We start from the raw sequence: 27,746 nt of genomic DNA, 5'->3' as shown, positions 1-27,746 counted from the left end.
GCAGTCCTAGTTGTCCTTGCTTATCTGAGGTCTACATGCCAGCAAATCCACTTGGTGGGGATCTGAGATTCTGAAAACAACTCAGGGACATATTTTAAGATGTTATCTTTAGTTTCTATAGGGAACCAAGCATCTGGACTCTTAACTTCCTGGGCAATTGTTTTAAACTACAATTACCTTCTTGCTTATCAAGTTGCTTATTTACGTCTCAGGACTACCCTGGAAATTCCCTCGAAGGAATTCAAGATTTTCCTTTATTTTCAGGCTCAGGGCACCCACAGGCCTTTAAGAAGGGGTCCCTGCTCCATCTCACACACATATGTAGGTTAAATTCCTTTGATGTTACAGGCTAGTGCTTGTCCAGGTAGTTCTGTCTGTAAAAATATTTTTTTCTTGGGTACCTCATGTTCTGAAAGGATTTTTTTCCAACTAAACAAAGTGAACTTACTAAATAATCTAGTTGCCCCTGTTTTTATTCATCAGCAATACCTAAGGAGGCCAGGCGTGGTGGCTCATACCTGTAATCCCAGCATTTAAGGGCCAATTACAATTCCTGAGCAACATGAGATAATCAGGTTATCCCTTTGATTTGATGGTGTTCCAGCAAAGAAATCTGATTAAAACACTCAATATCTTCACCATATATAACACATCACGCAAATATGAATACAGGACATTCTGAAATGCTTTCTCCTAATAAATACAGCTGGTGTCTCAACCATTTTTTCTAATTGGCTTGACTCTTAGAAGCACACTTGCTTAATGCTTTATATTTACGTAGTACTTTAGAATTTAACATTACCAACCTTACTGAAACTTCTCAATCACCACTGAGGTTAGTAGAGGAGGCATCTCTATCTTCATTTATATGTAAGGAAACACGTTCACAGAGAAACCTTGCCAAGTTCATACAGCAAGCCAGTAGTAGAGCCAAGATTCAAACACAGCTCTTTGCCAACCTGTTAATACTTGTTGAGGGGCTAATTGGTTTTCTTCAAACTGTCTCCCAAGTTTCCATAGCACATCCTTCAAACTCCAGGAAATTCAGGTTAAAACATTAAACTAGAAAATGTAAATAAACACAAGGCACAAGAATTGCTACCACAGCAACTAAGCTACCATTTTCCCACACATTTGCTTTAGTTTCTACAATTCTTTAGGTCGGTACTGGCTACTCACTACAGCGACATAACCAAACAGGGAAAGTAAGACATGAAGAACGTAAAGTCTTCAATCATCCCACTCTACTCAGATGGGGTTTAAAAGAACAGACGGTAGTATCTGCACATGTATTCTCAGCCATTCTACTCAAGGTGTGGTCCTGGTCCGTGAATTGTTACTGATTCATGACAAGCAGAGAAATAAAAAATAAAGCATTCAGAAATGTTTACATTTGTGGGGGCTGGGCGCTGTGGCTCATGCCTGTAATCCTACCACTTTGGGAGGCCGAGGTGGGAGGATCAATTGAGGCCAGGAGTTCAAGACCAGCCTGGCCAACACGGCAAAACGCTGTCTCTATCAAAATTACAAAAACTAGACAGTCGTGGTGGCACACACCTGTAATCCCAGTTACTCGGGAGGCTGACGCATGAGAATCATTTGAACCCAGGAGGCAGAGGTTGCAGTGACCTCTGCAAAAACAGTGCCGCTGCACTCCAGCCTGGGCAACAGAGTGAGACTCTGTCTATAAATTCTAATATTTGATGCAATTTAATCAAGTTATAATCAAATAAATGGGGCTTTTATTTTGTATCTTTTCAAAATTTCATTTTAGGAATTCATTTTTATTAGTTTACCAAAGTCTCAATCTGCAATAGTAGAAGTTTATATAAACAAAAACTGGTCATTCAGCAAAAGTCTCAGACTCATTCTTCTAGCCTGAGCCTTCAAAATCACACACAAGACTCCTCATGTGAGTGAAACTGTACAGATTAGCCTATTGGCCAAGGCAAATTTTGCAGGCAACAATAATTTTTGAAGCACTCAAGGTTTTTAAATAACTGCAAATTCATACCAATTATTTTAATTTCAATGGATAGAAAGATGCAAGATCTTGATCAGAAGGGGAAAAAAGCACAAAGTTGTTCTATCATGGCCCACAAGCTCCATTTTTTCTTTAATGAAAACACGGTGGAGAAATACAAAGGACTTTTATTACTGCACAGTCATCTTACAAACTGTTAAAGAAGGATGTCTGTTTTAAAAATTGAAAGCCTTACTTATAAGGAGAGCTCACCTGTATGATATTACTTTCAGTGGTACCGAAAGGCTTATAAGCCTAAATCTATCCTCATATTAATGGGCACACTTTAGGCACTATTTCCAAGAAGTGCAAACCTGTTCCTTGGAAAAGATAATCCACTAATCTATTAGTTTTTTCCCTTTGAAAAAGCAGAGAGCTAATGGAAAGGCCTTAATTGGAGAAAGCAATCCAAGGCTGCTGGGTGGAGGTTGGAGAATCCCAGGTGGAAGGCTGGGCATGAGCCATGCACTAGGTGTCTCAACTGGTGAGGTCATTCAAGTGGGAGAACAGGCCGGGCACGGTGGCTCAAGCCTGTAATCCCAGCACTTTGGGAGGCCGAGGTGGGCGGATCACGAGGTCAGGAGATCGAGACCATCCTGGCTAACACAGTGAAACCCCATCTCTACTAAAAATACAAAAAATTAGCCGGACGTGTTGGCAGGCGCCTGTAGTCCCAGCTACTCGGGAGGCTGAGGCAGGAGAATGGCATGAACCCGGGAGGCGGAGCTTGCAGTGAGCCGAGATCGCGCCATTGCACTCCCGCCTGGGAGACAGAGCAAGACTCCGTCTCAAAAAAAAAAAAAAAAAAAAAAGTGGGAGAACAGACCAAAAAAACTTGAGGACGCCCTAAAGAGATAATCTGCCTCCTATGCCTTCAGCTGTCCTTTCTGAGGATGCTCTTAAATTACCTATGTAGGTTAGTCTCAGGAAAGCTTAAAGGAGACAACTACAAGAAGAGGTTTTCAAGAGTTTAGAGAGTAGGCTGGGCATGGTGGCTCACGCCTGTAATCCTAGCACTTTGGGGGGCAGAGGCAGGTAGATCACTTGAGCCGAGTTCGAAACCAGCCTGGGCAACATGGAAAAACCCTGTCTTTATAAAAAATACAAAAATTATCCAGGTGTGGTAGTGCATGCCGGTGGTCCCAGTTACTCGGAAGGCTGAGACAGAAGGATCACCTAAGCCTGGGAGGTGAAGACTGCAGTGAGCCATGATCACACCACTGCACTCCAGACTGGGCTACAGAGTGAGACACCATCTCAAAAAAAAAAAAAAAAAAAAGTTTAGAAAGTATTTTGGGGGAAAAAGTATTTGGAGATTTTTTTAAACCACACACTTTATTTGATGTCAACATCAAAGAAGGAATATTTTAAAAAGCAAATAGAAACCCTTAAGTTAGTAATATTTCAAACTGCATGAAAAACGTATTATTTTACATCTTGTCATACTGTATATACAACTGTACATAAACTTCTGCATTTCAAAGCACTTGTCATTTATAAAGTGAAAAGTTTCAAAGTGCTAAATAAACATTTCCTAATTATTATTTTCAAAAACAGCACTCTTTTGGAAGTTATCTCTTCTTTGTGCTTATAGTTAATCTGCAAATATTTCAAGTCAAAGTTTCTGGAAACTTCTTTAGGAAACATCTGGAAAAAATCATAGTAGACAAGGGCTAAGTGCAGACATAAGCAGCTCCATTTTATAAACAAAGTTTCGACCTTCCATTTTATTCCACTGAACTTCTTTGAATGGCCCACGAAGATGACTCCATTTGTTATCTTGTAAAACATCACTTTTTGGAAGGTCTTTACATTGGTTACGAGGAAATTGAACCATAATCTTGCTGCCACTTTCAGGTCCATTACGAACTGTGGAGAAAAACCAAAATATCAATACACTCTAGTTTACCAAACTAGAAATAACAAGGATAAATCCCACAACTTCATTCTACTGTGAATACAAAAACTTTGTCTACCGACTTAAATATTCTTGCTAAAAAGTGCTTTTTCAGTTTCAACATGCAAGAAAAAAAATTCTAACTTTTATGTAAGAGGATGGTATAAATATTCACGAATTATTATTTGTACCACAAAGATTAAGCAAGATGAGTTTTGACCTAGAAATGTCAAATGTCCTCTATAATTTCAGGAAATCATCTTTTTGTTTGTTTGTTTCCACATGCAGCACTGAAAAACATAGAAAGCTTTTTTAGGGAGGTGGTTAAAGACAAGGTCTCACTATGTTGCCAGGGCTGGTCTCAAACTCCTGGGCTCAAGTAATCCTCCCACCTCAGCCTCACAAAGTGCTGGGATTACAGGCGTGAGTACATTTACCTATTTTTTTTCAATACATTCATTTGATAATGCAATCATTCAATGAATTGTTAATACATGCCTAATATGTAATGAAACCTCAACCACTTAAAATCAGGACTGAAAGGGAGGAAGGAAAGATTATTCTGAATTAAGAATTTAAGGTTTTAATGAGGTTTTAACTATTATTTAGGAAAGAAGAAGAGGGTATTTTGAAATTCCTAGCAATCAAGATCCAGCAATGACCAAGCTTGCAGATTCACAAGGTGTGATCCTGTGGGGAAACATTTCTACCTACCCACTCTTTCAAATACAGTCATGAGCTGCATAACATTTCAGTCAACTGCTTTTGTTGCATTACAACTGCCTGTAGTATTCAGTACAGTAACATGCTGTACAGGTTTGTAGCCTAGGAGCAACAGGCTATGCCATGAAGCCTAGATGTGCATGTAGTAAGCTGTACCATCTAGGGCTGTGTAAGTGCACTCTATTATCATACGATGAAATCCTCTAACAACACATTTCTCAGAACCTGTCCCTGTCGTTATGCAACACATGACTGTATTTTTAAAGTAGTCAGAGCAGATATTACAAAGATCACACTAAAACCGTAAGTGCTTCAAATGTAAATTTCAGCTATGTAATACTCATGCAAGTGCCTATTAAAGTGCCCACTCGTAGAAGGTGCTTAATAAAATACTTCTCGGCCAGATGCAGTGGCTCACGCCTGTAATCCCAGCATTTTGGGAGGCTAAGGCAGGCAGATCATCTAAGGTTAGGAGTTTGAGACCAGCCTGGCCAACATGGCAAAACCCTGTCTCTACTAAAAATACAAAATTAGTCGAGTGTGATGATGGGCACCTGTAGTCCCAGATACTCGGGAGGCTGAGGCAGGAGAATCGCTTGAAACTGGGAGGCAGAGGTTGCAGTGAGCTGATATCACACCACTGCACTCCAGCCTGAGCAAAAGAGCAAGACTCCGTCTCAAAAATAAATAAATAAAAATAAAATAAAATAAAATAAAACAGAACACTTTAAATTATTTTTTAATTATTTATTTTAAAATATTTTAAAAACTGTTACTATTTTTTAATGTGAAAAAAATAGTATCTTGCATTAGATACTCCTCTCTGTTCCATCCCTTTACTATTTTTAGGATCAGATATTTTTCTTCCCGTGTTTACAGCAGTATATTCTTTTAAAGTTTTTATCCATTAAACTTTGGGACTGCAGGAGTAATAGTGCTGATGATACTTTTCAGACTATCTCAGGAAAATGTGCTGCCAATCTAAACATTTATTATAATTACTAGAAAGAGAAATAATAATCTCTTGCTCTGAATAATAGCTATGATCAAATAAACATTCAGTGTAAATACAACATTAACTTATTTATTGCAGAGATAAATTACTCTTACCCATATTTAATTATTAAAACTAAATGTTAAAGCCAAACTCCCAATGGTCCCTTCTCATTCAAAGCAGCAGAAAGTACCTGAAATAGCATAGTCACCACTCGGGGAGGCCACCGTGATGGCAGACGCATTACCAATGCTCTCTATAGGTCCAAGTCCCACATGATTACTGAAGCTCAGTACTTGCCAGCCCATAACCTTGGCGAGTTGCTGAACCGCATGTACCTGGTGCTGTGACATCTGTGAATGAAAAAGGACACTTGACTGACAATCAGCAGAGATATTTGCAGTGACTTAACATCATGACCATAAAGTAAACTTCTGTTGGGGTACTCATTGTCTAGTACAGCAACCCTATCTTAGGTCTGAGGAATCTTCCTGTGTGTAACTTAGGGGGAGGGAATAGGACTCACCTTCCACTGCAAAAGCTAAAGTTGCCTGATAATTGCTTCTCCTGCCCACCGGCAGCTTAAGCAAAGACATATGACATAAATTTGGCCAACTGAAGACTACCATCTAGATCACTGAATATTGTGTAACATTTGCCCTTTCAAATCCACTGTCTACCTTATTTTCTGCCCTGGGAGGCTGACACACGTGGTTACATTAATACCTTCTTAAATCCTCTGGCTTTGGGCTGGATTCAGGTAATGGGAGCCATCCAATGGGAGCCAGCAGGATGGCAAGGAAGAGGGAGGTCAGGGTATTTATTCCCCTGGCACCCTCCCTGTGAGGTTGTCTAGGGTGGTTGTATCTCTTGACTGGTTGCTAGGCTTCTCAAGATGGACTGTTCTACATGACTCTCCTGCTTAGGGTTCTTGTAATCTGTCCTTCCTCTTAACTTTGGCCTAGGAATGGTGACCACTAAGTCCCTGGGGCCTGGTTACCTGGTTACTACTACTAGCAGCAGGTTACCACACTATTCCTGGTGGCTCACCTACACCCACATCTTTGTAAATAGATCTTTAGATCCTCCTGAGTCTGCCACCTATTTCTTGTTAAGACTCTGACTGATACAATGGGGGCAATTTAGAATGCATTTTGTCACCAGTGCTGAAGGCAGTAGTGCTGGGACAGCATGAGTGCCATTCCCCTGGCCATGGTTCTCATATCTAGCTTTGATCCCTATCCATCTGCAAGCCTTGTTCTCTAGACCTCCCATTGATTCTGGGACCTACTCAATAGTGTTCTAATATATTTTTGTGTGTGTGCTTAAGGTGACCAAAGCCAATTTGGATGTAATCAGCCAAGAGCTGCCATACCTAACAAATGAATTTTATTTACTTGGCACCAAAGAAGCAAATCAGTATATAAGATTATTGCTTCTGAGGTGGAAACTGTTACTATTTTTTTTTAATGTGAAAAAAAATAGTATCTTGCATTAGCATTTCAAAAACCTATCCTTTATCTCACAATTCAGTATTTCACTGGGTCATTAAAAACTCCATGAAGAAATTAGGAAAAATACTGTTAGATATGAAAAGAAAGGGCTAGAAATTTGTCTGATGTCACAAAGCAAGTTTGTCGTAAAGCTGGGACTAGAACACATCACTTTTTTTTTTTTTTTTTTTTAAAGAGATGGTATCTTGCTCTGCCACCCTGGGCTGAAGTACAGTGGGACCAATTATAGCTCACTGTAACCTTGAACACCCGGGCTCAGGCAACCCTCCTGCCTCAGCCTCCCTAATAGCTATGACTATAGGTACATACCAACACACCCACCTAATTTTCTATTTTTGTGGAGACAGGGGTCTTGCTATGTTGCCTAGTCTGGTATTGAACTCCTGACCTGAAGTGATACTCTCGCTTTAGCCTCCCAAAGTGCTGGGATTATAGGCGCAAACCACCATACCCAGCCTCAGACCCATCACTTTCTATACTGCACCTTGGACTTGAGATTCAACTACTTCATTTATTATGGATAAGGGTCATTATAGTCTTTTATCTGATCTCCCTTTCTCTAGTTTTCTTCAGTTTCTACAACAACTCTGGAGATGTTGTAAACCCTAGAGATTTTGTAAACCTTCACAAACATGACATGTGGGAAAAAAAACTTGCTAGTCTCAGAACTGGTCCTTCATCTTAACATAAACTATGTGAAAACCTAGGACAGCTTATCAGTACTTCCAGTTAACCAACAGGTTGTAAAATGTGCATTAGAAATTAAACAGAATTTAATTTCTACTGGAAAAAAATTTTTTTCTTCTTACACAATTTATTACATTTTAACTACTTTTTAACCAATTTATTCTTTAAGTAGCTATGCGAAGAAGGGGGCTTAAGACAAAATCTGCAACTGTTACCTGAGACAGAAGAAAATCCTGTAGCTCCTGCTCCTGATAAGACAGTGTAATTACTCTTCCATCTCTATGTACAACTCGAATCTGCTCAACTCCAATGTTCAATTGCAGTTGAATGGACCTTTATAGACACACATACTAAAAATCAGAGATGTTCAAAATTATCTTATACAATTTCATAAATAATAAACATTTACATCAAATTAGAAATTATTATTTTTTAGACAAAGTCTCAAAGCCTGTTGCCCAGGCTGGAGTGCAGTGGCATGATCTCAGCTCACTGCAACCTCTGCCTCCTGAGTTCAAGAGAGTCTCCTGCCTCAGCCTCCAAAGTAGCTGGGATTACAGGCACCCGCCACCACGTCAGGCTAATTTTTGTTATTTTTAGTAGAGACGGAATTTCACCATGTTGGCCAGGCTGGTCTTGAACTCCTGATCTGAAGTGATCTACCTGCCTCAGCCTCCCAAAGTGCTGGGATTACAGGCCTGAGCCACTGCACCCGGCCAAAAAAAAAAAAAAACAAGTTTTAATTACTCACACCAACATCCATGGAGGAGATGCAGGGGTCTTCTTAGGTTCAACTAAACAGACTCACCCCAGAATACCATAGACCACACTGAGTACCAGTCTACCCAGAAGCATTTGAAGAGACCACAGCTTGCCAGCAGATCATGCAACTGTCTATATAGCAGCAGAATACCTTTGTTGCAAGGAGATGAGATCCACATTGGGTATATGTGGGACCTGCCCTAACAGGAGCCATAAGCTTTTGTAACAACTCCATAGGCATGGTTTCCACAAGCCAAGCGCAGTTTTAAAAGTCACCACTATCCAGGAAAATCCAAAGGCATTCCCATCAGTTATTTAAAATTTCTCCTGGTTCAGATGCATTTTACCAATTTGAGATCATTTTTACTATAAGCAATTGTTGACTAGTAATACAGATGACATCTTTCCTTATCAGGTTTCCAAGGGATTAGAGCCAGCGTTAACCAAAGAGCAAATTCTCATACAGAAAGAGAAACGGTTTTGTTAACTCTTTACCTTCTCTTACTGAAATAATCGGCAAACAAGTCAGAATATATAAACTCCATTAATTTGGCTTAGGTCAAATAAAGAAACTCATACAATACCCAGTAAATAACAAGCAGATCACTGCACTCTTCCAAAGCAACTTCTAAAATTTCAGCATGTAATATGTCCAAGAAACTTGAAATCCCCTAATAACCTAGATGAACAAAATGCGGGAAAAAGCAGCTTTATGTCCTCTCACATTTGATAATAGCTCGTTTCTAACTTTGTTTTAAAGCAAATATTTGAGAATAAAGCATTTTGGTGATTGTCTACATAAAATTGTAATTAAAAAAAATAAAGGCTGGGCGCAGTGGCTCACGTCTGTAATCCCAGCACTTTGGGAGGCTGAGGCGGGCGATCACAAGGTCAAGAGATCCAGACTATCTTGGCCAACATGGTGAAACCCCTACTAAAAATACAAAAATCAGGTGGGCATGGTGGCACACATCTGTAGTCCCAGCTATTTGGGAGGCTGAGGCAGGAGAATTGCTTGAACCTGGGAGGCAGAGGTTGCAGTGAGCCAAGATCACACTACTGCACTCCAATCTGGTGACAGGGCAAAACTCCATCTCAAAAAAAAAAAGAGACAGGGTCTTGCTATGTTGCCCAGGCTGGAATGCAGTGGTTTTATCCAAGGTGCCATCATAGCGCACTGCATCCTTGAAATCCTGATGTTGAGTGATCCTCCCCACTCAGCCTCCTGAGAAGCTGGGACTTCAGGTGTGTGCAACCATGCCTGGCTTAAGTTGTAATTTTGATGAACTAAAGTTTACATTGTTTTCTCAAAGAAAAACACAACTCAAAAGGCTTAAAGATATATTAATCTAACCAACATTTTAGAATTCTTAAAACAAGGTGTGAAGGAACAGGGTTTCTTATGACTCACTATTGGTGAATGCATACTTGTGGCAACCACTTTGAAGAACAATTTGGTAGTACTAAGTAAAAATTTTATTTTTTGGAGACAGGATCTCACTCTATTACCCAGGCTGAAGGGCAGTGTCGCAATCTCAGCTCACTGCAACCTCTGTCTCCTGAGTTCAAATGATTCTCCCACTTCAGCCTCCCAAGTAGCTGGGACTACAGGCATGTACCACCACACCCAGCTAATTTTTCTGTTTTTAGCAGGGCCAGGGTTTCATCATGTTGGCCAGGCTAGGCTCGAACTCCTGGCCTCAAGTGCTCTGCCCAAAATGCTGGGGAAACAGGCATGAGCCACTGTGCCCAGCCAAATGTCCTTCTCTTTTAACCCAGCAATTATACTTGTAGGACTTTACCCTATAAATTGATATGCCTGTGTATGTACAAATTATTTTGCTGGTACTCAACAAAAATGTTCAACAACAGAAGACCGATTAGAAGTTTGGGACATATTAATGAAATACAAAAAGGCTGTAAGAAGAAAATGAGGTAGATCTATGTGCTAACAAAATAATGTTTACTCACTCATATATGACTACTGAGCAATAAATTATTTATTATGTGTCTTGTCTGCATTTCTGGACCTTATGGCCACATGAATAATTTTAACTCAGAAGAATGCAGAATAATCCACATATTTTAAACCTTGTTAAAATAGTCGACATAAAAAGAGTCTACTACTCTGTAAAGCATTTCCTGTATACAGTTCTTCCTAATTGATCCCATTGTATTCTGATCATTAAGCCTACCTGAGTAAGTTGAACTAAAACACTACTGAGTTTAAAAATCACGTAAATTACAAACGACTGCTAATATGTAGAGTTTCTTTTTGGGGTGATGGAAATGTTCAATAATTAGATGATGATGGTTATACAACATAGGGAATATACTAAAGACCACTGAACTGTGTCCACTTTAAAATGGTGAATTTTGTTATGTGTATTATGTTTTTAGAAAGCATACAAAACTGTGTAAGAGAGGTAGGGTTACATGTCTTTTTACATGCATATGTAAAAAAAAATTTTTTTTAAAGAGAGGTCAGTTACAAGAACAGGTAGGATATATATGCTTGTAAATACATAGACTTTCCTAGAAAGAGTTGTAAGAAACTGTTTTAAATGATTGATCCAAAGGAATTCTGATAATTATTTTCAACTTTCAATAGCCTAAGTTGAGCCCAGCTGTGATGGTTAATACTGTCAACTTGATTGGATTGAAGGATACAGAGTATTGGTCCTACGTGTGTCTGTGAGGGTGCAAACGAGATTAACATTTAAGTCAGTGGGCTGGGAAAGGCAGACCCACCCTTAATCTGGGTGGGCACCATCTAATCAGCTGCCAGTGGGGCTAGAATATAAACAGGCAGAAAAATGTGAGAGACTGGCCTAGCCTCCCAGCCTACATCTTTCTCCCGTGCTGGATGCTTCTTGCCCTTGAACAACAGACTCCAAGTTCTTTAGTTTTGGAACTTGGACTGACTCTCCTTGCTCCTCAGCCGGCAGATGGCCTATTGTGGGACCTTCTGATCCTGTGAGTTAATACTTAATAAACTCCCCTTTATGTGTATGTGTATATATATATATATATATATATATATATACATTCCATTAGTTTTGTCCCTCTAGAGAACCCTAATACACCAGCTATAGAAGATGAGGAAAAGGGCATTCTACTACTGCCTTCTACTTCTCTTTCACTCTTGATTCTGTCAAGGCTACATCTTCACTAACCTTTCTTCATGGAAGTTTACAACGTTTACATTGGGACCTGTAACCATAATCCCACAGTTTTAGTCTTAGTTCTAAGTATAAACAATTCAATGATGATAATTTTCTCTTTTCCTTTCCATTGCACTCAGTCTCTCTTAACTTTTTACTATGGAAAATTTTAAACACAAACAGTAGGAGGGCAAAAGGCTTACTGGCAAATAAATAATAAACACCAACAGAAGTATAATATAATGATAGCCTATAATCCCATCACCCAGTCTTAAGTTAAAAATGCAATCCAAACTTGTTTCATCTATGCTCAACACCTACTTTCTCCCACCCCACCCTCAAATCACCCCAATTATTTTATTATTTCTTTAGATAGAGGGGAAGAAAACTCTATGACTCTACTTTATTCCATCATCTTTCTCTGGAAGTTTCAGGACTAGTTTCCTTCCCATTGTGTATTCTTTCACACTCTACATCTGCTCTCACACTTATCTACTACGTTTTCATTTTTTAAGTGAATTAAAACCTCTGCATTAAAAATAGCATTATATTGGGAATGACTGTACATAGGAAAAATCAAAAAGAAAGAAAACAATAGCATTATAAATGTATTTTCTGCCCCTACTCCTAAGGGTCGTTATTTTGTGTTTCACAGTATGCTTTGCTTTACTGTGGCTAGTTACGTCTGTCTGAAATAAAGCAACTAAGAAGGGTATGGTAGTGCACACCTGTAGTCCCAGCTACACAGGAGGCTGAGGCAGGAGGACTGCTTGAGCCCCAGAGTTTGAGATCAGCCTGGGCAACAGCATTGTGAGACGCCATCTCAAAAACACAAACTGAGACAAAAAGTAAATAAAGCAACTAACACTTTAAAAATAAAACGTAGTCACAGACCCTGACAAATGTCAGGTGTTAAATTTCAAAGAGGCTCAAAAAGTAGGCTAAAAAGTCCTTAATGGCTACTGTCCAATTGTATTAACCTGTGATTTGTGAATGTAAATCAAGTAGACTGCATTCCTATGAAGCCTGGGGACAAAAACCATCTTACCTCCTTCACAGACACACAGTTATCAACCCAGTTTTTAGGGCATAATCATGAACTCGATTAGACCCAGGATCAACACCAGGTCATGAGAGCTATAAAACTTAGGTTGTTTTAGGCATAACATGGAGTGTACAGGCTAGAATGCAAATGGCCCTATTCACTTCAAATATACTAGACCTGCCATAACCATCAGGCAAGAACTGAGGCAGACCTAGAGTCTCAAGAGGTAAGGCAGCCTTCTGCTCAGTGCCGGGGTTCATTGTTTACCCCAGCTCAAATATGTGACATTTACTTAATAAAGACTAGTTTTCAGACATTCTTACCTCTCATTCTTACAATGTTTAAAAACAGACTTTATGAATTTTCTCCTAAGAACTAATTGCCATCAAAAAAACAAAAAAACAGGGGCCGGGAGTGGTGGCTCATGCCTGTAATCCCAGCACTTTGGGAGGTCAAGACAGCAGGATTGCTGGAGTCCAGGAGTTCAAGACCAGCATGGGCAACATGGACCTGTTTCTTAAAAATTTTTTTTTTAATTAGCTGGGCATGGGGGCACACGCCTATAGTCCCAGCCACTCAGGAGGTTGAGGCAGAAGAATTCCTTGAACCCAGGAGCTCGAGGCTGTAGTCAGCTATGATTATCACTGCACTCTAACCTGGGTAAAAGAGTGAGACTCCACCTACTAAAAAAAAAAAAAAACACTCTACAGCTTATATAATTTACAGAAACGTTATGCCACCCTAGCAAATAAAAACCAAATGCTTAATATAATTACTCAGCAAACATCAATAGCAAATTAACATATTAAATACAAAACTTTTATTTTGGCCACTTACTTGCATATTTGTTCATAGCCTTGTGATGTGATTAAAACTTTCACACTAGATTCATAAACATCATTGATATTTGACCAATGAGCCTGTATCTGAGGATCCTCAATTCGGCTTGCTAAGCTGTCAATGGTTGCAGCAGCTCTTTTAAACACAAGAGGTTAAAAAACTTTTAAAGTCACCATACAAAATGACAGGAATATAAATGATTCATCAATTTTATGAAAATTTTAAAACTAACTACTTTTTAAAACTACCACTATGTGTAAGGCAGACTTTAAATAAAGGCAGAGGTAGCTCTAAGAACCCTTTCATACTGCTTGAATGTGTAGGTTCTTGGCTTGACATTACAATACACTCTCATCACACACCCGATTATGACGATTCATGATGGGTTTATTCCCTTTAACTCTATTTATTTTCTTCCACTCAGAAAAGCTTATCAGGAAATGAGTGAGAAGGATATTCGATATTCTATGGTATAAACCTAATATAAATCATTCATAAATGTCAGTACTTGATCCCTGGTAACAAATGACTTGGGACACACCCACATCTAGACGCATTACTGTAATGAAATTATAATCATATTCAAGAGAAGCTAGAGATTTTTTGCACAATCAAATCCTTATACTCCAAAAAAAGAAAAATAGCAATACAAATGAGAAACAAGATTTATCAAGTGTTCATTATACAGCAAGCATTATAATAAGAGCTTTCATGAATTATATCATTTAATCTTACTAACATATCATTTAATCTTAACCTTATTAGGTAGGCACTATTATTTTCATTTTTTAAACAGAAAAAAGTTTAGCAATGTTAAGCAATTTGCCCAAGGTCATATAGCTATAAACTGGGATACAAAACCTGGGAGTCTAAATCCAGAGCTAAAAACCTGGGAATCTAACTCCAAAGCCAGTAATCTTATACACACTAATCAACAGCCAACACTTAGAACCAAAGCATAAATCATTTAAATTAACCAAACCCTCAGTTTCTAATTATCTGATTTTTAGGTGCATAACTTCTTTAAGCCTCAATCTTATCAGTAAAAACAGGGTTAATACTACCCGCCGCAAAGAATAAGGATTAAATAAGTTAACATAAGGAAAGTGTCCTCCAAACTCTAAAATGGGCAAGAAACAAAATATACAGAAACCCTCAAGAAAAAGCTTTAAATCAGTTCACAAATAAGTATCTCACAGCTGGGTTACTGAAGAAAGTATGGTGTTGTAAGGCACATTCCTAGTCAGTTGTCTTTGCAAAAAAGTGACAGTGTTAGAAAGAATACACTGTTAGCTCAGAAGTGGATCTAAGTCTTCCCCAGACTTGACAGGACCCAGTCTATGAGCGTAAATAAACTCTTACCACTTCCTCTCCCTAAAATAAAAAAGTTAAAGCATCCCAAAAAAGTGTATGAAATAGAAGAAAACACACTGCAATTTCAAAGAAAAAACAGAAAACAGCAACTTTTTTCAATCTTACCTACTCCTTAGAAAAATATGCTTTGCTTGTTTAATTATTTTTTCCAGAAGCCCTTCACTGGACTGTAATGAATTAATTTCATTTTTATCAAAAGCATGAGGACCCGAAAGTCTCATTCTCTTGTGGCCAAAAGGTGCACTTGCTGGATGAGGCATCATGATGGAACTCAAGGTCTGTTTATGAAACTAACAAAAACAGCCATTTTAAATAACCAATATCCACATAGTAAATGCTACATAATATTTAATCAAAACATGGTTGACATCTTAGAAACACTGAAAGGAATGGATTTGAACCACATATGAAAACAATCCAACCTTGGAGAAAAATGCTAGCATCTACTAGGTCACACATAATGCAAGACTGTAAAGAGAAGGGTCCCTCTCAAGCTGTAACTTTTTTCCTTTTCTCATGTCGGATGGGTAATGTGCCCACATCCTAATAAGGTGGTTTGAGGGAGTCACAACTCACGCATGAGCATGAAAGCCCAATCATGCTTTTGAACCACAAAAGGATCTCAAGCTTTTTTATTTTACAAGTTTTAAAATGTACAACAATCCTCTTCATTGAGTCTCATAAATAGAACATATGCAATCAGTAAATAGTTCTTTCACTATACCCTAGATTAGAGGTTCCCAAACCCGGCTGCCTATCTGAACCTCCTGAGGAGCTTTTTAAAAACAACTCTTGCATCATCACAATCAACTGAACCAGGTTTTGGGGTGGGGCGGGGGAGGCTGTAATATATAATTCTATGAAATTTCACAGGATATTCTTTTGAAATTACCCTGGCCTGTGAACCAGCTCCCTGGAAACAGTTGTAGATGATCTGTAAGTAGAACAAGTCCTAAAATAAAACTAGTCTGTTCACAGACTCTGGCAAGACATTTTCCCTTATCTCCCCTAGTCAGAATCGCCCTTCCCTCTGCACTTTAGCATCATGTTTCTTACACCTGTACTTTAAAACCTGTGTATCTCTACCACTAGAAGGTATGTTTGGGAACAGGGACAGTATTGTGATTATCTCTGTACTCCCCTAGCACACAGCAAGGATCTTTCACATCAGACAGTGAATGCTGTTGCTACGTGAATAATCAAGACTCAGCAGACGAGGGGGACTTTGTGCATACTCACTGCCCTGGACATGCTCACCAGAGTGCAAAGAAAACCATTTATTTCCTTACCTCTCTAATCAGTAGATGCAAATTATGCTCTAGGACATAAAGGTGGTCCTCTGGACATTGCTTCTCAGTAGCAAATTTTTGGGATTTCTTATCATTTGAGGAATGGCACAAAGAAATAGATAACTGCAAGCCTATTTATAAAAAGAAGGAGGACAGATGTAAATAACCTGAAATATGGAAAGGTACAAACTGTCTTCATAAAGTATAATCATAGTTCATTTTCAAAAGATATATTCTAAACTTGAAGATCAGACCTCATGATTAACATCTGTATATCAAGATTACTATTCGGCTGGCTACCGTGGCTCACACCTGTAATCCCAGCATGTTGGGAGGCCAAGGCGGGTGAATCATAAGGTCAGGGGATTGAGACCATCCTGGCCAACATGGTGAAACCCTGTCTCTACTAAAAACACAAAAAAATCAGCTGGGCATGGTGGCGTGTGCCTGTAGTCCCAGCTGCTTGGGAGGCTGAGGCAGAATTGCCTGAACCCGGGAGGTGGACAGGTTGCCGTGAGCCAAGATCATGCCATTGCACTCCAGCCTGGACAACAAAATGGAAACTTCATCTCAAAAAAAAAAAAAAAAATTCATGAATATAATAAGCTACCATGTATTCTAACAATTCAAATTCTGTTGACATATAATATGGCTGCTGCCCTTGAACTGCCTAAAGACTGGTGAAAAAGCTATATATTAATTTGTTTTTTCTTTTAAAATAAGAGTAGGCAGCCAGTCTTACTGCGTAAAAGACAGTTAGTCTTCCCTGCTCCCATGAGAAGTAGGATGGAATTTCTCACCACTAAAACCTACTTCCCTCTAAGATGACAGTCCTTAGAATTTACGTAAAAAAACAAGTGCAAAGCTAAATACAAACTGATCTCCAGGGCAAGTCTACCTGTTTTTGAATAATATAATTAAAATCCAGTTTCTATAAATTTGAGACTATTACGAGTAAACTCTTTTTTTAAAAAATTTTTTTGTTTGTTTTAGTAGAGATGGGATTTCAACACGTTGGTCAGGCTGGTTTCAAACTCCTGACCCCAGGTGGTATGCCCGCCTCGGCCTCCCATAGTGCTGGGATGACAGGCGTAAGAGTAAACATTTTTAAACTGACCTCTCATTTAGAAAATAAGGCAGGATCCCTGAAAAAATCTCCTTTAGCAACTGTCGCTAAATAACTAGCTATGCTAGTGCAAATTTTCCTTTCTCTTGACCACAATAATGACTACAAAGTGCAAATTTTTAATATGTAGCTTAAAAATCCAAGGGTCACACTATTTAGGACAGAACAGATTCCACAGTGTAGTTTGTGTTACATGCTTCACTGGCTGTCACTATGGATAGCACACTATTTCTTTGCTCTCATTATTCTCCCAATACACCCTAAGAGCTACCTTCTCTGTCCTGTTCCCCAAAACACAAAGTCCTGTTCATAAAGTCGAAAAAGGGCTGCTCTTACTCGGAAAGGGCTGAGAGATAATCTGGTTTTTCACCACAATGTGAGGGATTTGTGATTTAATTTGAACAGCTTCCCGAGAGAGCTGTGCAAAAATTTCTTTACATAAGAGAACATTCTGTGCCGCTTCTAATTTTGTCTGCCAATGTGGGGAACCTGAAAGACAAGAAATATATGTATCAATTATCTAACCATATTATGCATTAACTAGTTTAAATGGTGATCTGAATACATATGACAAAAGTTTAGGAAAACACTACATTACAGTATATTCTTTTTTTCCTATTCAGTCTCTATAGAGACTGTCAAAAATTGCCAATGCCAACTGTGTTACAAATCATGCTGGCAGGGTATTGAGAAGTTCCCCGCCACCCCAATCTTTCATTCCTGAAGAGGAAAGTTCAAATTCCTGAAGAGGGAAGTATCAATTAGCAATAATCATGCCACAGATAAACCTCATTGGGTATGATACTGCCACTGTGCAAAGCTATATTCTTTCCAAAATATAAAAATCTCACTTCTTTAACAGAGAAAACCAGTAAATAAATTCAGTCTTAAAAATAAGTTGCTGGTGGCTCATGCCTGCAATCCTAGCACTTTGGGAGGCTGAGGCGGGTGGATCACCTGAGGTGGGTGGATCACCTGAGGTTGGGTGTTGGAGATCAGCCTGACCAACATGGAGAAACCCCATCTCTACTAAAAATACAAAATTAGCCGGGAATGGTGGCACATGCCTGTAATCCCAGCTACTCAGAAGGCTGAGGCAGGAGAATCGCTTGAACCTGGGAGGCGGAGGTTGTGGTGAGCCGAGATTGCGCCATTGCACTCTAGCCTGGGCAACAAGAGAGAAACTTGGTCTCAGAAAAAAAAAAAAAAAATTGCACAGCTATTCACTAATGGTTTATTGACAAATTTTAGAAGTATATTTTGAATTGTTCTTACTTCAAAATATCTGTTTTTCCTACCCATATTTATCTTCAGTTTATTTTAAAATGTCAGCTCAAATAAGACCAGAAATTAGAGGACAGAACATAACCATACCTGGTTTGGATTTGGGCAAAGGTCGTTTGAAGAGGTTAACTGTGCCGAGGTCACCTATATCTGGAGCCTGTTTTTGTATTGAAACCTATATGACAACAAAAACAAAAAAAGTTAACAAATTAACTTCAGGCTATTCATAAGAAATTACTTGAAAAATATTTTGACAAATACCTTGATATATGCAGACCCCTCTAAATCACTAGGAATTTGGACATCAAGAGGACAGTAATCTTCAGGTATCTTTTTATCCAGATCAAGATCTGTATTCTTTATTACTTCAAATGTACCATGATGAGGAAAGAGAGATCCTAATGTTGTATTAAAAATAGGAAAATAAAAAAGTTAACATATTATTCTGACATACATTATTAAGTATATAATACTTCACATCCACATCACTGAATCCACAAATAAGTCCCCACTAAAAAACATATGTTTTGAGGGGAAAGGGTGAGGAGTGGTGAACAAAGGAAAGAAAGATAATGGTGGGGGTGGGGGTAGTTATTTACCTTAAAAAAAAAAAAAAACACTTCTTAGTCTAATGACATCATTATAATAAGAATTCCACAGAAAATCCAAAGTGTTTTATTCCGATGGAGTATTGATAAAAATGGGTGTACTCACAGGGTGGGCGTGGTGGCTCATGCCTGTAATCCCAGCACTTTGGGAGGATGAGGCGGGTGGATCACCTGAGGTCAGGAGTTCAAGACCAGCCATGACCAACATGGAGAAATCCCCATCTCTACTAAAAATACAAAATTAGCTGGGCGTGGTGGTGCATGCCCGTAATCCCAGCTACTCGGGAGGCTAAGGCAGGAGAATTGCTTGAACCCAGGAGATGGAGGTTGTGGTGAGCCGAGATTGCGCCATTGCCCTCCAGCCTGGGCAACAAGAGCAAAACCTGTCTCAAAAAAAAAAAAAAAAAAAAAGAAATGTACTCCTAGAAATGAAACCTTGGGGATGAAATATTTCTGGAGCTTAGCCTCTCTACTTCAATTAAGTGCTCTGCATCCAACAACAGGAAGACAGAGGATAGCGCACGTAACATCTTTTTTTCAACCAGTTTCCTAGATTTTTTATTTTTTATTATCTTTTTAGAGACAAGGTCTCCCTCTGTCTTCCAGGCTGCAGTGTGGTGGTGTAATCATAGCTCACTGCAGCCTCAAACTCCTAGGATTTAACAATCCTCCCACTTCAGCCTCCCAAGTAACTAGGACTACAGGTACATGCCATCACACCCAGCTAATTTTTAAGTTTTTTTTTTTTTTAGAGATAGGGTCTATGTTGTCCAGTCTGGTCTTGAACTCCTGGGCTCAAGCAATCCTCCCACCTTGGCCTCCCAAAGTGCTGAGATTACAGGTGTGAGCTCCCATGCCCAGCCCAGTTCCTAGATTTTATGTGATGTGTTTTTGTGTAGTTCAGAAGTTTGGGTAAGTTGTTCTGGGCCATTGAATTACATAAGAAATAGGTGGTTCAATGTAACTGGTTTTATAACAAGGGAAGATGTTAAAGATTTTCTTGCAATTAAAAACAATGTGATCAAATCCTTTCATAATCATGAGTGACTACCCCAAAGAAAGAATTAAAGTTCCTGCACACGAATTATTTGTGGAAAAGAAAATACCCCAAACCAGAAAGCACTGCTTCTATAGACCACCTATTAAAATTTTTAAACGGTCTTGTCATCTTTAATTCATCTTTATAATGAGATTTAACCTTTGGGATTCAAACTACCCCAATTAATATTAATGCTGAAGCATGTCAGTCCTCCAGTATTTGACTTAACCACCTTAACCTTTTTTTAATTTTAGGATAATGATAGCTTACTCTGGCAAATAATCTTTCAGATATCACTCTACTATTATCTCAACTATCAAAGCCAAGACTTCTTGCCTCCTCCCCTGATATTCACAGCTTTTACCCCATTGAGCTATGAAGTTTTTCCATACACCCAGCCCCTCTGATTGCCTCAGCAGCTTATAAAACATTGTCATTATTACCTTGTAAAACCTACTATTTATTATAGCTCAACAACTAAAAATTTATATCAAAAAATATGAAGTCAACATCATCAAACTTTAGTATGCCCCCAAAAGTTGCATTCCCTAAGTTAGTGTTGTAGCCCTAGTTTGGTGGGAAAAAGGAGAGCAAACCTTTTTGCCACCCTTTCTCTTCACTCAGGACATAAAAACAGCTGAGCAGATTAATGGGAAAAGAAAGGGTAAAGAATAGAAAGTTTCTTTCCTCCTTTCATGTCCATTTTTTTTTTTAATTCTCAGAAGAACACTTCCATCATGTCCAGTTTTCGTTTGTTTGTTTTTTTGGGTTTTTTTTTTTGAGACAAGGTCAGGCTGGAATGCAGTGGTGCAATCTCAGCTCTCTGCAGCCTTGACCTCCTGGGCTCAAGGGATCATCCTGCCTCAGCCTCCTGAGTAGCTGGGACTAACAGGCATGCAACACCACGCCCAGCTAATTTTTGTATTTTTTGTAGAGATGAAGTTTTGCCATGTTGCCCAGGCTGGTATCGAATTCCTAAGCTCAAGCAATCTGCCCACCTCAGCCTCCCAAAGTGCTAGGATTACAGGTGTGAGCCACTGCACCCGGCCATGTTCAGTTTTTAAGGGTTACAGGTAAGGCCTTGATTGAGGAGTGTAGTTCTACTTCATTTCTAACTAAAAAGTCAATTATGCTTCAAGGTGTGCCAGCACATAAACCCCATCTTTGAACTTTCTGTTAAGTGTACCTAAAAGGTTTTGAAATAGAAACTAGGCTATTTATTATAAGGCTCTGATAAGAGTGGTTTTGGCTTATATGAACAGAAATTAAAATTTTGAAACATAACACATAGCTGAGAAATAATATATATATATATATATTTTTTGAGATGGAGTCTCGCTCTGTCCCCCAGGCTGGAGTGCAATGGCGCAATCTCCGCTCACTGCAAGTTCCGCCCCCTGGGTTCACGCCATTCTCCTGCCTCAGCCTCCGGAGTAGCTGGGACTACAGGCGCCCACCACAACGTCCAGCTAATTTTTTGTATATTTAGGAGAGACGAGGTTTCACCATGTTAGCCAGGATGGTCTCGATCTCCTGACCTCGTGATCCATCCGCCTTGGCCTCCCAAAGTGCTGGGATTACAGGCTTCAGCCACCGTGCCCGGCCAGAAAAAATATATTATAGAAGGATGTTTAACATTATCCTTACACGGAAAGCATGGTTTTTGTTTGTTTTTGAGACAGAGTCTCGCTCTGTCCCCCAGGCTGGAGTGCAATGGTGCGATCTTGGTTCACTGCAACCTCCACCTCCTGGGTTCAAGCAATTCTCATGCCTCAGCCTCCCAAGTAGCTAGGATTACAGGTGCATGTTACCACGCCTGGCTAAGTTTTTGCATTTTTGGTAGAGACGGGGTTTGGCCATGTTGCCTGGGCTCATCTTGAACTCCTGGCCTCAAGTGATCCACCCGCCTTGGCCTTCCAAAGTGCTAGGATTACATGCATGAGTCACTGCGCCTGGCCAGAAAGTATAGTTTTTAATAATTATTCATACCTGCACTTCTGTAGCTCAGATCTCCGAGAATTTTATCTCCAACTTTTCGAAGTTTCCAGTGTTGCCGTAATCGCAAAAGCTCAGAATTGAAGTCTCTTTGTAGCTTGTTTTCTTGGTTTTCGGTAACTGATTTAGTCAGTCTTTCTGCCCCCTTCAATAGGATTTGTGCTGCTCCAGCAAGTGACTTCTTTTTGGATATCAATTGCAACGTCTGAGGATTCTATCAAAAACAACCCAAACACGCAGTTCTGCAAGATTTTTAAATGACTCTAAAATTGCACAATTTATCAATAATAAAATGAAGTGAACGAAAAGCAAAAAGGAGGGGCAAGTACACATAATAGTGTTTTTAATAAAATAATAACCTTAACCTATTTCTTTGTCCAACTCACTCAAAGCTTTACTTATGTTAAACCAAAAACACTACAATGGCCTCTAGTCAGAACTTACCATTGCATCAACTCTGTCCAGCCTGTTAGGGTCCCCTCTTAATGTACTGCCATTCTTCTCCTTATATATTGCCTGCCCTCTATCTTGTACACACACACATATAGTTATATATAACCTTTCTGGTACTCATTATACTTCTGATTAACATCTATAATCTCTGCTTCAATGGTAACCTGCATGATGGCAGAAACCGCTATATCCACAAACCCTAGAACAATGCCTGGCACATAATATTTGATTTAATGAAAGAATGAATGAATGACTGCAATAGGTATAACTGTAAAATTATCTTGTATTTTGTATCTTACCATATTTTGTATCTTACCATAAGCTATTAAAGTGCTTTTGGAATTAGGACTAAAATCACACAGCATTAACTTTTTTTCTTTTGAGATGGAGTCTTGTTCTGTCACCCAGGCTAGAATGCAGTAGCACCATCTTGGCTCACCATAGCCTTGACCTACTGGCTCAAGCGATCCTCCCGCTTCAGCTTCCTGAAAAGCTGGGACTCCAGATGTGCAACACTAAGCCTGGCTTTTTTTTTTTTTTTTTTTTTGGTAGCGACAGGGCCTTGCTATGTTGCCTGGGATAGTCTCAAACTCCTGGCTTCCTGCTTTGGCTCCCCAAAGTGTTGGAATTACAGGCATCAGCCACCGCGCCCTGCCATTGTTAATATTAAATGTATTTCACTGAATCCTAATGTTTTGGAAAACTGATCAGAAATCACTATGTATGTATCATAAATACATAGATAAATACCCACAATCACCATAATGTGTATATTTTACTAACCAGTTTAATACAGTTTTCTGGCTGTATGAGAGTCAAAAATCACATAAAAAGCTTCATAAACATATCAAAATAATCTTTTGATCGTATTAGGGAATGTAAATAAAAGAGTTCCTGGAGATATTAAGAAATTCCTGGAGACTCCCTTCTGGGAAAAGCACAGAATAGTAGAAAAGGCAGTGGGGCTATGAGTTAGGTGCTGGAGTTCTAGTCTTGGCTCTCTAACTACTGGCTTGACAACAACTTGAACATATTACAAATCTCTTTAAGCTTTAGTTTTCTCTCTGTAAAATGAAGAATGCAGATTTAGGGAACTCTATTAGTCCCCCAGCACAATGTTTCTAGATTCTGAAACTATTACTATGTGAGTAATTCTATTCAATTAACTTTATTTACAAATGGGTTCTAACAGTCACTACTTCCTCTCCATGACTAACTTGGTTATGGTCTTGACACTTGTTTTCCTTAAGGACCCAAGTAGCCTCAATGATTTCAGACTATTCACCAACTCATCTTCCTGCTGCTTCTCTTTCATCTTCAAATGTTCAAAAAGTGAATATACTGTTTATGAAATAGCAGCAATTCTACCCAGCTCTCAATATGCTCCATAATTTGGCCTAACTTTTCTAATCCATCCCCTAAAAAAAAGGGAAGGAAGGATTAGATGGAAAAACAGGGACTTAGGAGAAAATAACTTGCTTAATTTAAGGTCACACAGTTAATGAAGGCAGAGGCAGGATTTGAATCCAGGTCTACCTGATTCCAAAGCTATTATATCATCACATTTTTGTGTAATATATCACAGACCAAGGACCCAGGCTATAACAATTTGTTAAGATTTGGTAACCTTTAAAGTATTACATTCTTTTTTTTTTTGGAATGGAGTCTCGCTCTGTCACCCAGGCTGGAGTGCAGTGGCGCAATCTCAGCTCACTGCAACCCCCGCCTCCCAGGCTCAAGCAATTCTCCTGCCTCAGCCTCCTGAGTAGCTGGGACTACAGGTGCCCACCACCACGCCTGGCTAATTTTTGTTTTTAATAGAGACAGGGTTTCACAGCATTAGCCAGGATGGTCTCGATCTCCTGACCTCGTGATCTGCCCACCTTGGCCTCCCAAAGTGCTGGGATTACAGGCGTGAGCCACCATGCCTGGCCTTAAAAGTATTACATTCTTAATGAAACTTAACTCTTCCAAGGATCATAGGTATATAACAAAAAAATAAAGGAAATGCAGTTGTATGGCTTTTAGACTAGTCTTTAAATCTTCATCTGGACTTAATTTTTCAAGAAAGGAAAATGGAAAAACAGGCACAAAGCCAAAAAAGTGTCCTGGGATTTAATAAATAAAATTTTATTATTCAATTAAAGTCCACAAATACCTGTTTTGGAGGAAGTGCATCCTGAGAGACAGGATCAAGAGTCATAAATTTTTTATCCCTAACAATACTGAGAACGTCATAGAGAACACACATCTCTGTCAGGGCACTTCTCAAATTGTTCCTCACTGAGTCCCAAGGCCAAAGGGAAGGCTGAAATTTTACCACTCCTAAAAAGAGACAGAGAAAAAAAAGAAATACAGAAGTATTCGTTACATTGAATGGCAGACAGCTCACTTAGGTTTAAAAAGTACTAAAAGGAGAAATAATTAATTTAATTTCAAATTGTTCTCTTATTTATGCCATCTCCTCTACCGTTTCTTAAATCTTTGTTAACATTCACATTATCATTCCTACAATCGCAAAATGAATATGACATCTATTTCCACAGGTTAAATTTATCATTACAACATTATAGACTCAAATATCTTTTCAAATTTATGTAAACCTTTTTAATAATCTTCTTACAGTTTTTAGAACTTGAATTTACAATTGCACATTTCCAAAATACAGAAAAGTACAAAACGAAAATGACCTGTAAACCAGCCACTATTAGCATATCTTCCTTTTAACCATTAAAAAAAGTATTGTGATTAAATACATGAACATTCACTATATAGAGTTCACATGATAAAGAATTAGAGGGTAAAAAGTGAAAGTTTTCCTTCATTCCCCAACCGATTCTCTCCCCTCCTGAGAGGTAACCACTATTAACAGATGGAGTGTACCCTTCCTTTTCTTTTTTTTTTGAGACAAAGTCTTGCTCTGTCACCCACCTAAGCTGGAGTGCAGTGGCGCGATCTCGGCTCACTGCAAGCTCCACCTCCCGGGTTCATGCCATTCTCCTGCCTCAGCCTCCCCAGTAGCTGGGACTACAGGTGCCCGCCACTACGCCCAGCTAATTTTTTGTATTTTTAGTAGAGACGGGGTTTCACCATGTTAGCCAAGGATGGTCTCCATCTCCTGACCTCGTGATCCGCCCATCCCGGCCTCTGAAAGTGCTGGGATTACAGGCGTGGGCCACTGTGCCCGGCCCCGATGAGTGCACCCTTTCAAAGGTTTTTCTATGCACTTACATATATTTCCAATTTTCTATTACTTGCTTTTTCCCCGCCCCCACTTAATATTTCCTAGAGACATTTCCATGTTAGCACTTATGAGTCTACTTAATTCTTTTAACACTGTATGATATTCTGGAACATGGATGTACGGTATGTTTAACCACTTGTATTTAATGGACATGTAGATTGCTTCCAACAAGTAAACTGCTTCCAACAATGCTAGCAGTGGTAAACACCTTGAATATATACTCTGTATATGTGCACCTTTTTCTGCAGGTTAAATTTTTAGTCGTGGTAATAGTGAATCAAAGGAGATATACATTTAAAAGTTTCGGCTGGGAGCAGTGGCTCAGGCCTGTAATCCCAGGACTTTGGGAGGCCGAGGCAGGGTGGATCACCTGAGATCGGGTATTAAAGACCAGCCTGGCCAACATGGTCAAACCCTATCTCTACTAAAAATACAAAAATTAGCCAGGCATGGTCCCACATACTAGGGAAGCTGAAGTGGGAGAATCGTTTTGAATCTGCCAGGAGGCAGGGGTTGCAGTGAGCCGAGATTGCACCACTACACTCCAGCCTGGGCGACAGAGCAAGACTCTGTAAACAAAACAAAACAAATCAAAAAAAGTTAAAATTAAATTTTGGCACATATTAAACTGCCAAATTGTCTTTCAAAATCATTACCAGTTCACATTCCTAACCCTGAATATTAACAATCTTTTCAATTTCTGTCAATTTTGTGCATGGAAAGAGTATCTTAATCATGTTTTAATTTCCCAGTCCCTAGTAATGAGATTGAGTCTATGTTCTGTTTATTGGTATCTGAAGTCTCTCCTCTATGAGCTGTTTATACCTTTGGCCTATTTTTCCAAAGTGTCATCATTTTCTTTTCAGTCTCAAGGGACTTTTTGAATATAGAAGATATCAACTAAATTTGTGTTGTATGTGTAGAACTTCTCCCAGTCTGTCATTTTATCTTTTTACTTTGCTTATGGCATCTTTTCCCATTATTTTTAAATTTTATGTAAGTAATATATCTATACTTTGTAAGGTAGGTGGGTGAGTGTGTGGTTGTGTGTGTGGATGTTAGGGTCTTGTTCTGTTACCCAGGCTGCAGTGCGGTGGCACAATCATAGCTCACTGCAGCCTTGATCTCACTGGCTCAATCCATCCTCCTCCCTCAGCCTCCCCAGTAGCTGGGACCACAGACGTGCACCACCACGCCCAGCTAATTTTTTTAATTTGTAGAGACAGGAGCTCCCTATGTTGCTCAGGCTGGTCTTGAAATCTGGGCTCAAGCGATCCTTCCACTTTGGCCTCCCAAAATGTTGGGACTACAGGTGTAAGCCACCATGCCTGTCCTGTTATTTCCTAAATTAAGATCTATCCTACTCCCAGAATAATGCAATTATTCTTTCACTATTTCTTCTAACACTTTGTTTTACTTTCTTCATTTGGCACCTCAATCCTCAAAAATTATTGTGGAAATAATTTTTACGTGAGGTATAAAGTAGTATTTATCTTTTTTCGCAAATGGACCCCTAATAATCCTAACAGCACTGCCCTGAAATGACATCTTTAAATTCCCATTTACACTAGGTCTGCTGCACAACTAAATTAAGAATTGATTTTTTTTTCAAAAATCCTTGACAATAGTAAGAATCCGAAACCCACTCATTGTTTCTTCACTTCCCTCCTAACTAGTCTCCTCCC

General features: G+C 39.2%; 1 protein-coding gene, 1 non-coding gene and 1 pseudogene across 2 annotated transcripts in view; all 3 read right to left on the bottom strand.

Annotated features, from left to right (window-relative positions):
• Positions 1–2,135: 2,135 nt before the first annotated feature.
• The window catches only part of MED17 (mediator complex subunit 17), a 28,880-nt gene continuing 3,269 nt past the window's right edge, over positions 2,136–27,746 (bottom strand). The window contains exons 2-12 of the mRNA XM_055283272.2: positions 24,976–25,142; positions 22,359–22,578; positions 18,984–19,120; positions 18,813–18,897; positions 17,775–17,927; positions 16,313–16,443; positions 15,129–15,313; positions 13,647–13,784; positions 8,054–8,171; positions 5,831–5,990; positions 2,136–3,892 (exon numbers count right to left, since the gene is read on the bottom strand). Coding sequence (XP_055139247.1) covers positions 3,681–3,892; positions 5,831–5,990; positions 8,054–8,171; positions 13,647–13,784; positions 15,129–15,313; positions 16,313–16,443; positions 17,775–17,927; positions 18,813–18,897; positions 18,984–19,120; positions 22,359–22,578; positions 24,976–25,142 — 1,706 coding nt within the window. The 3' untranslated portion in view covers positions 2,136–3,680. The remainder of the gene's footprint in view (positions 3,893–5,830; positions 5,991–8,053; positions 8,172–13,646; positions 13,785–15,128; positions 15,314–16,312; positions 16,444–17,774; positions 17,928–18,812; positions 18,898–18,983; positions 19,121–22,358; positions 22,579–24,975; positions 25,143–27,746) is intronic.
• On the bottom strand, positions 15,541–15,644 carry LOC129485604 (small nucleolar RNA U13). The gene has a single exon (XR_008658740.1). It is a non-coding gene; the product is annotated as a small nucleolar RNA U13 (small nucleolar RNA).
• On the bottom strand, positions 18,062–18,260 carry LOC129485634 (uncharacterized; annotated as a pseudogene).

This window comes from Symphalangus syndactylus, chromosome 6 (assembly GCF_028878055.3).
Source record: "Symphalangus syndactylus isolate Jambi chromosome 6, NHGRI_mSymSyn1-v2.1_pri, whole genome shotgun sequence".
Lineage (NCBI taxonomy): Eukaryota > Metazoa > Chordata > Mammalia > Primates > Hylobatidae > Symphalangus > Symphalangus syndactylus.
Note: the sequence above shows the minus strand (reverse complement) of the source record. Positions and strands in the feature narration are given on the sequence as shown.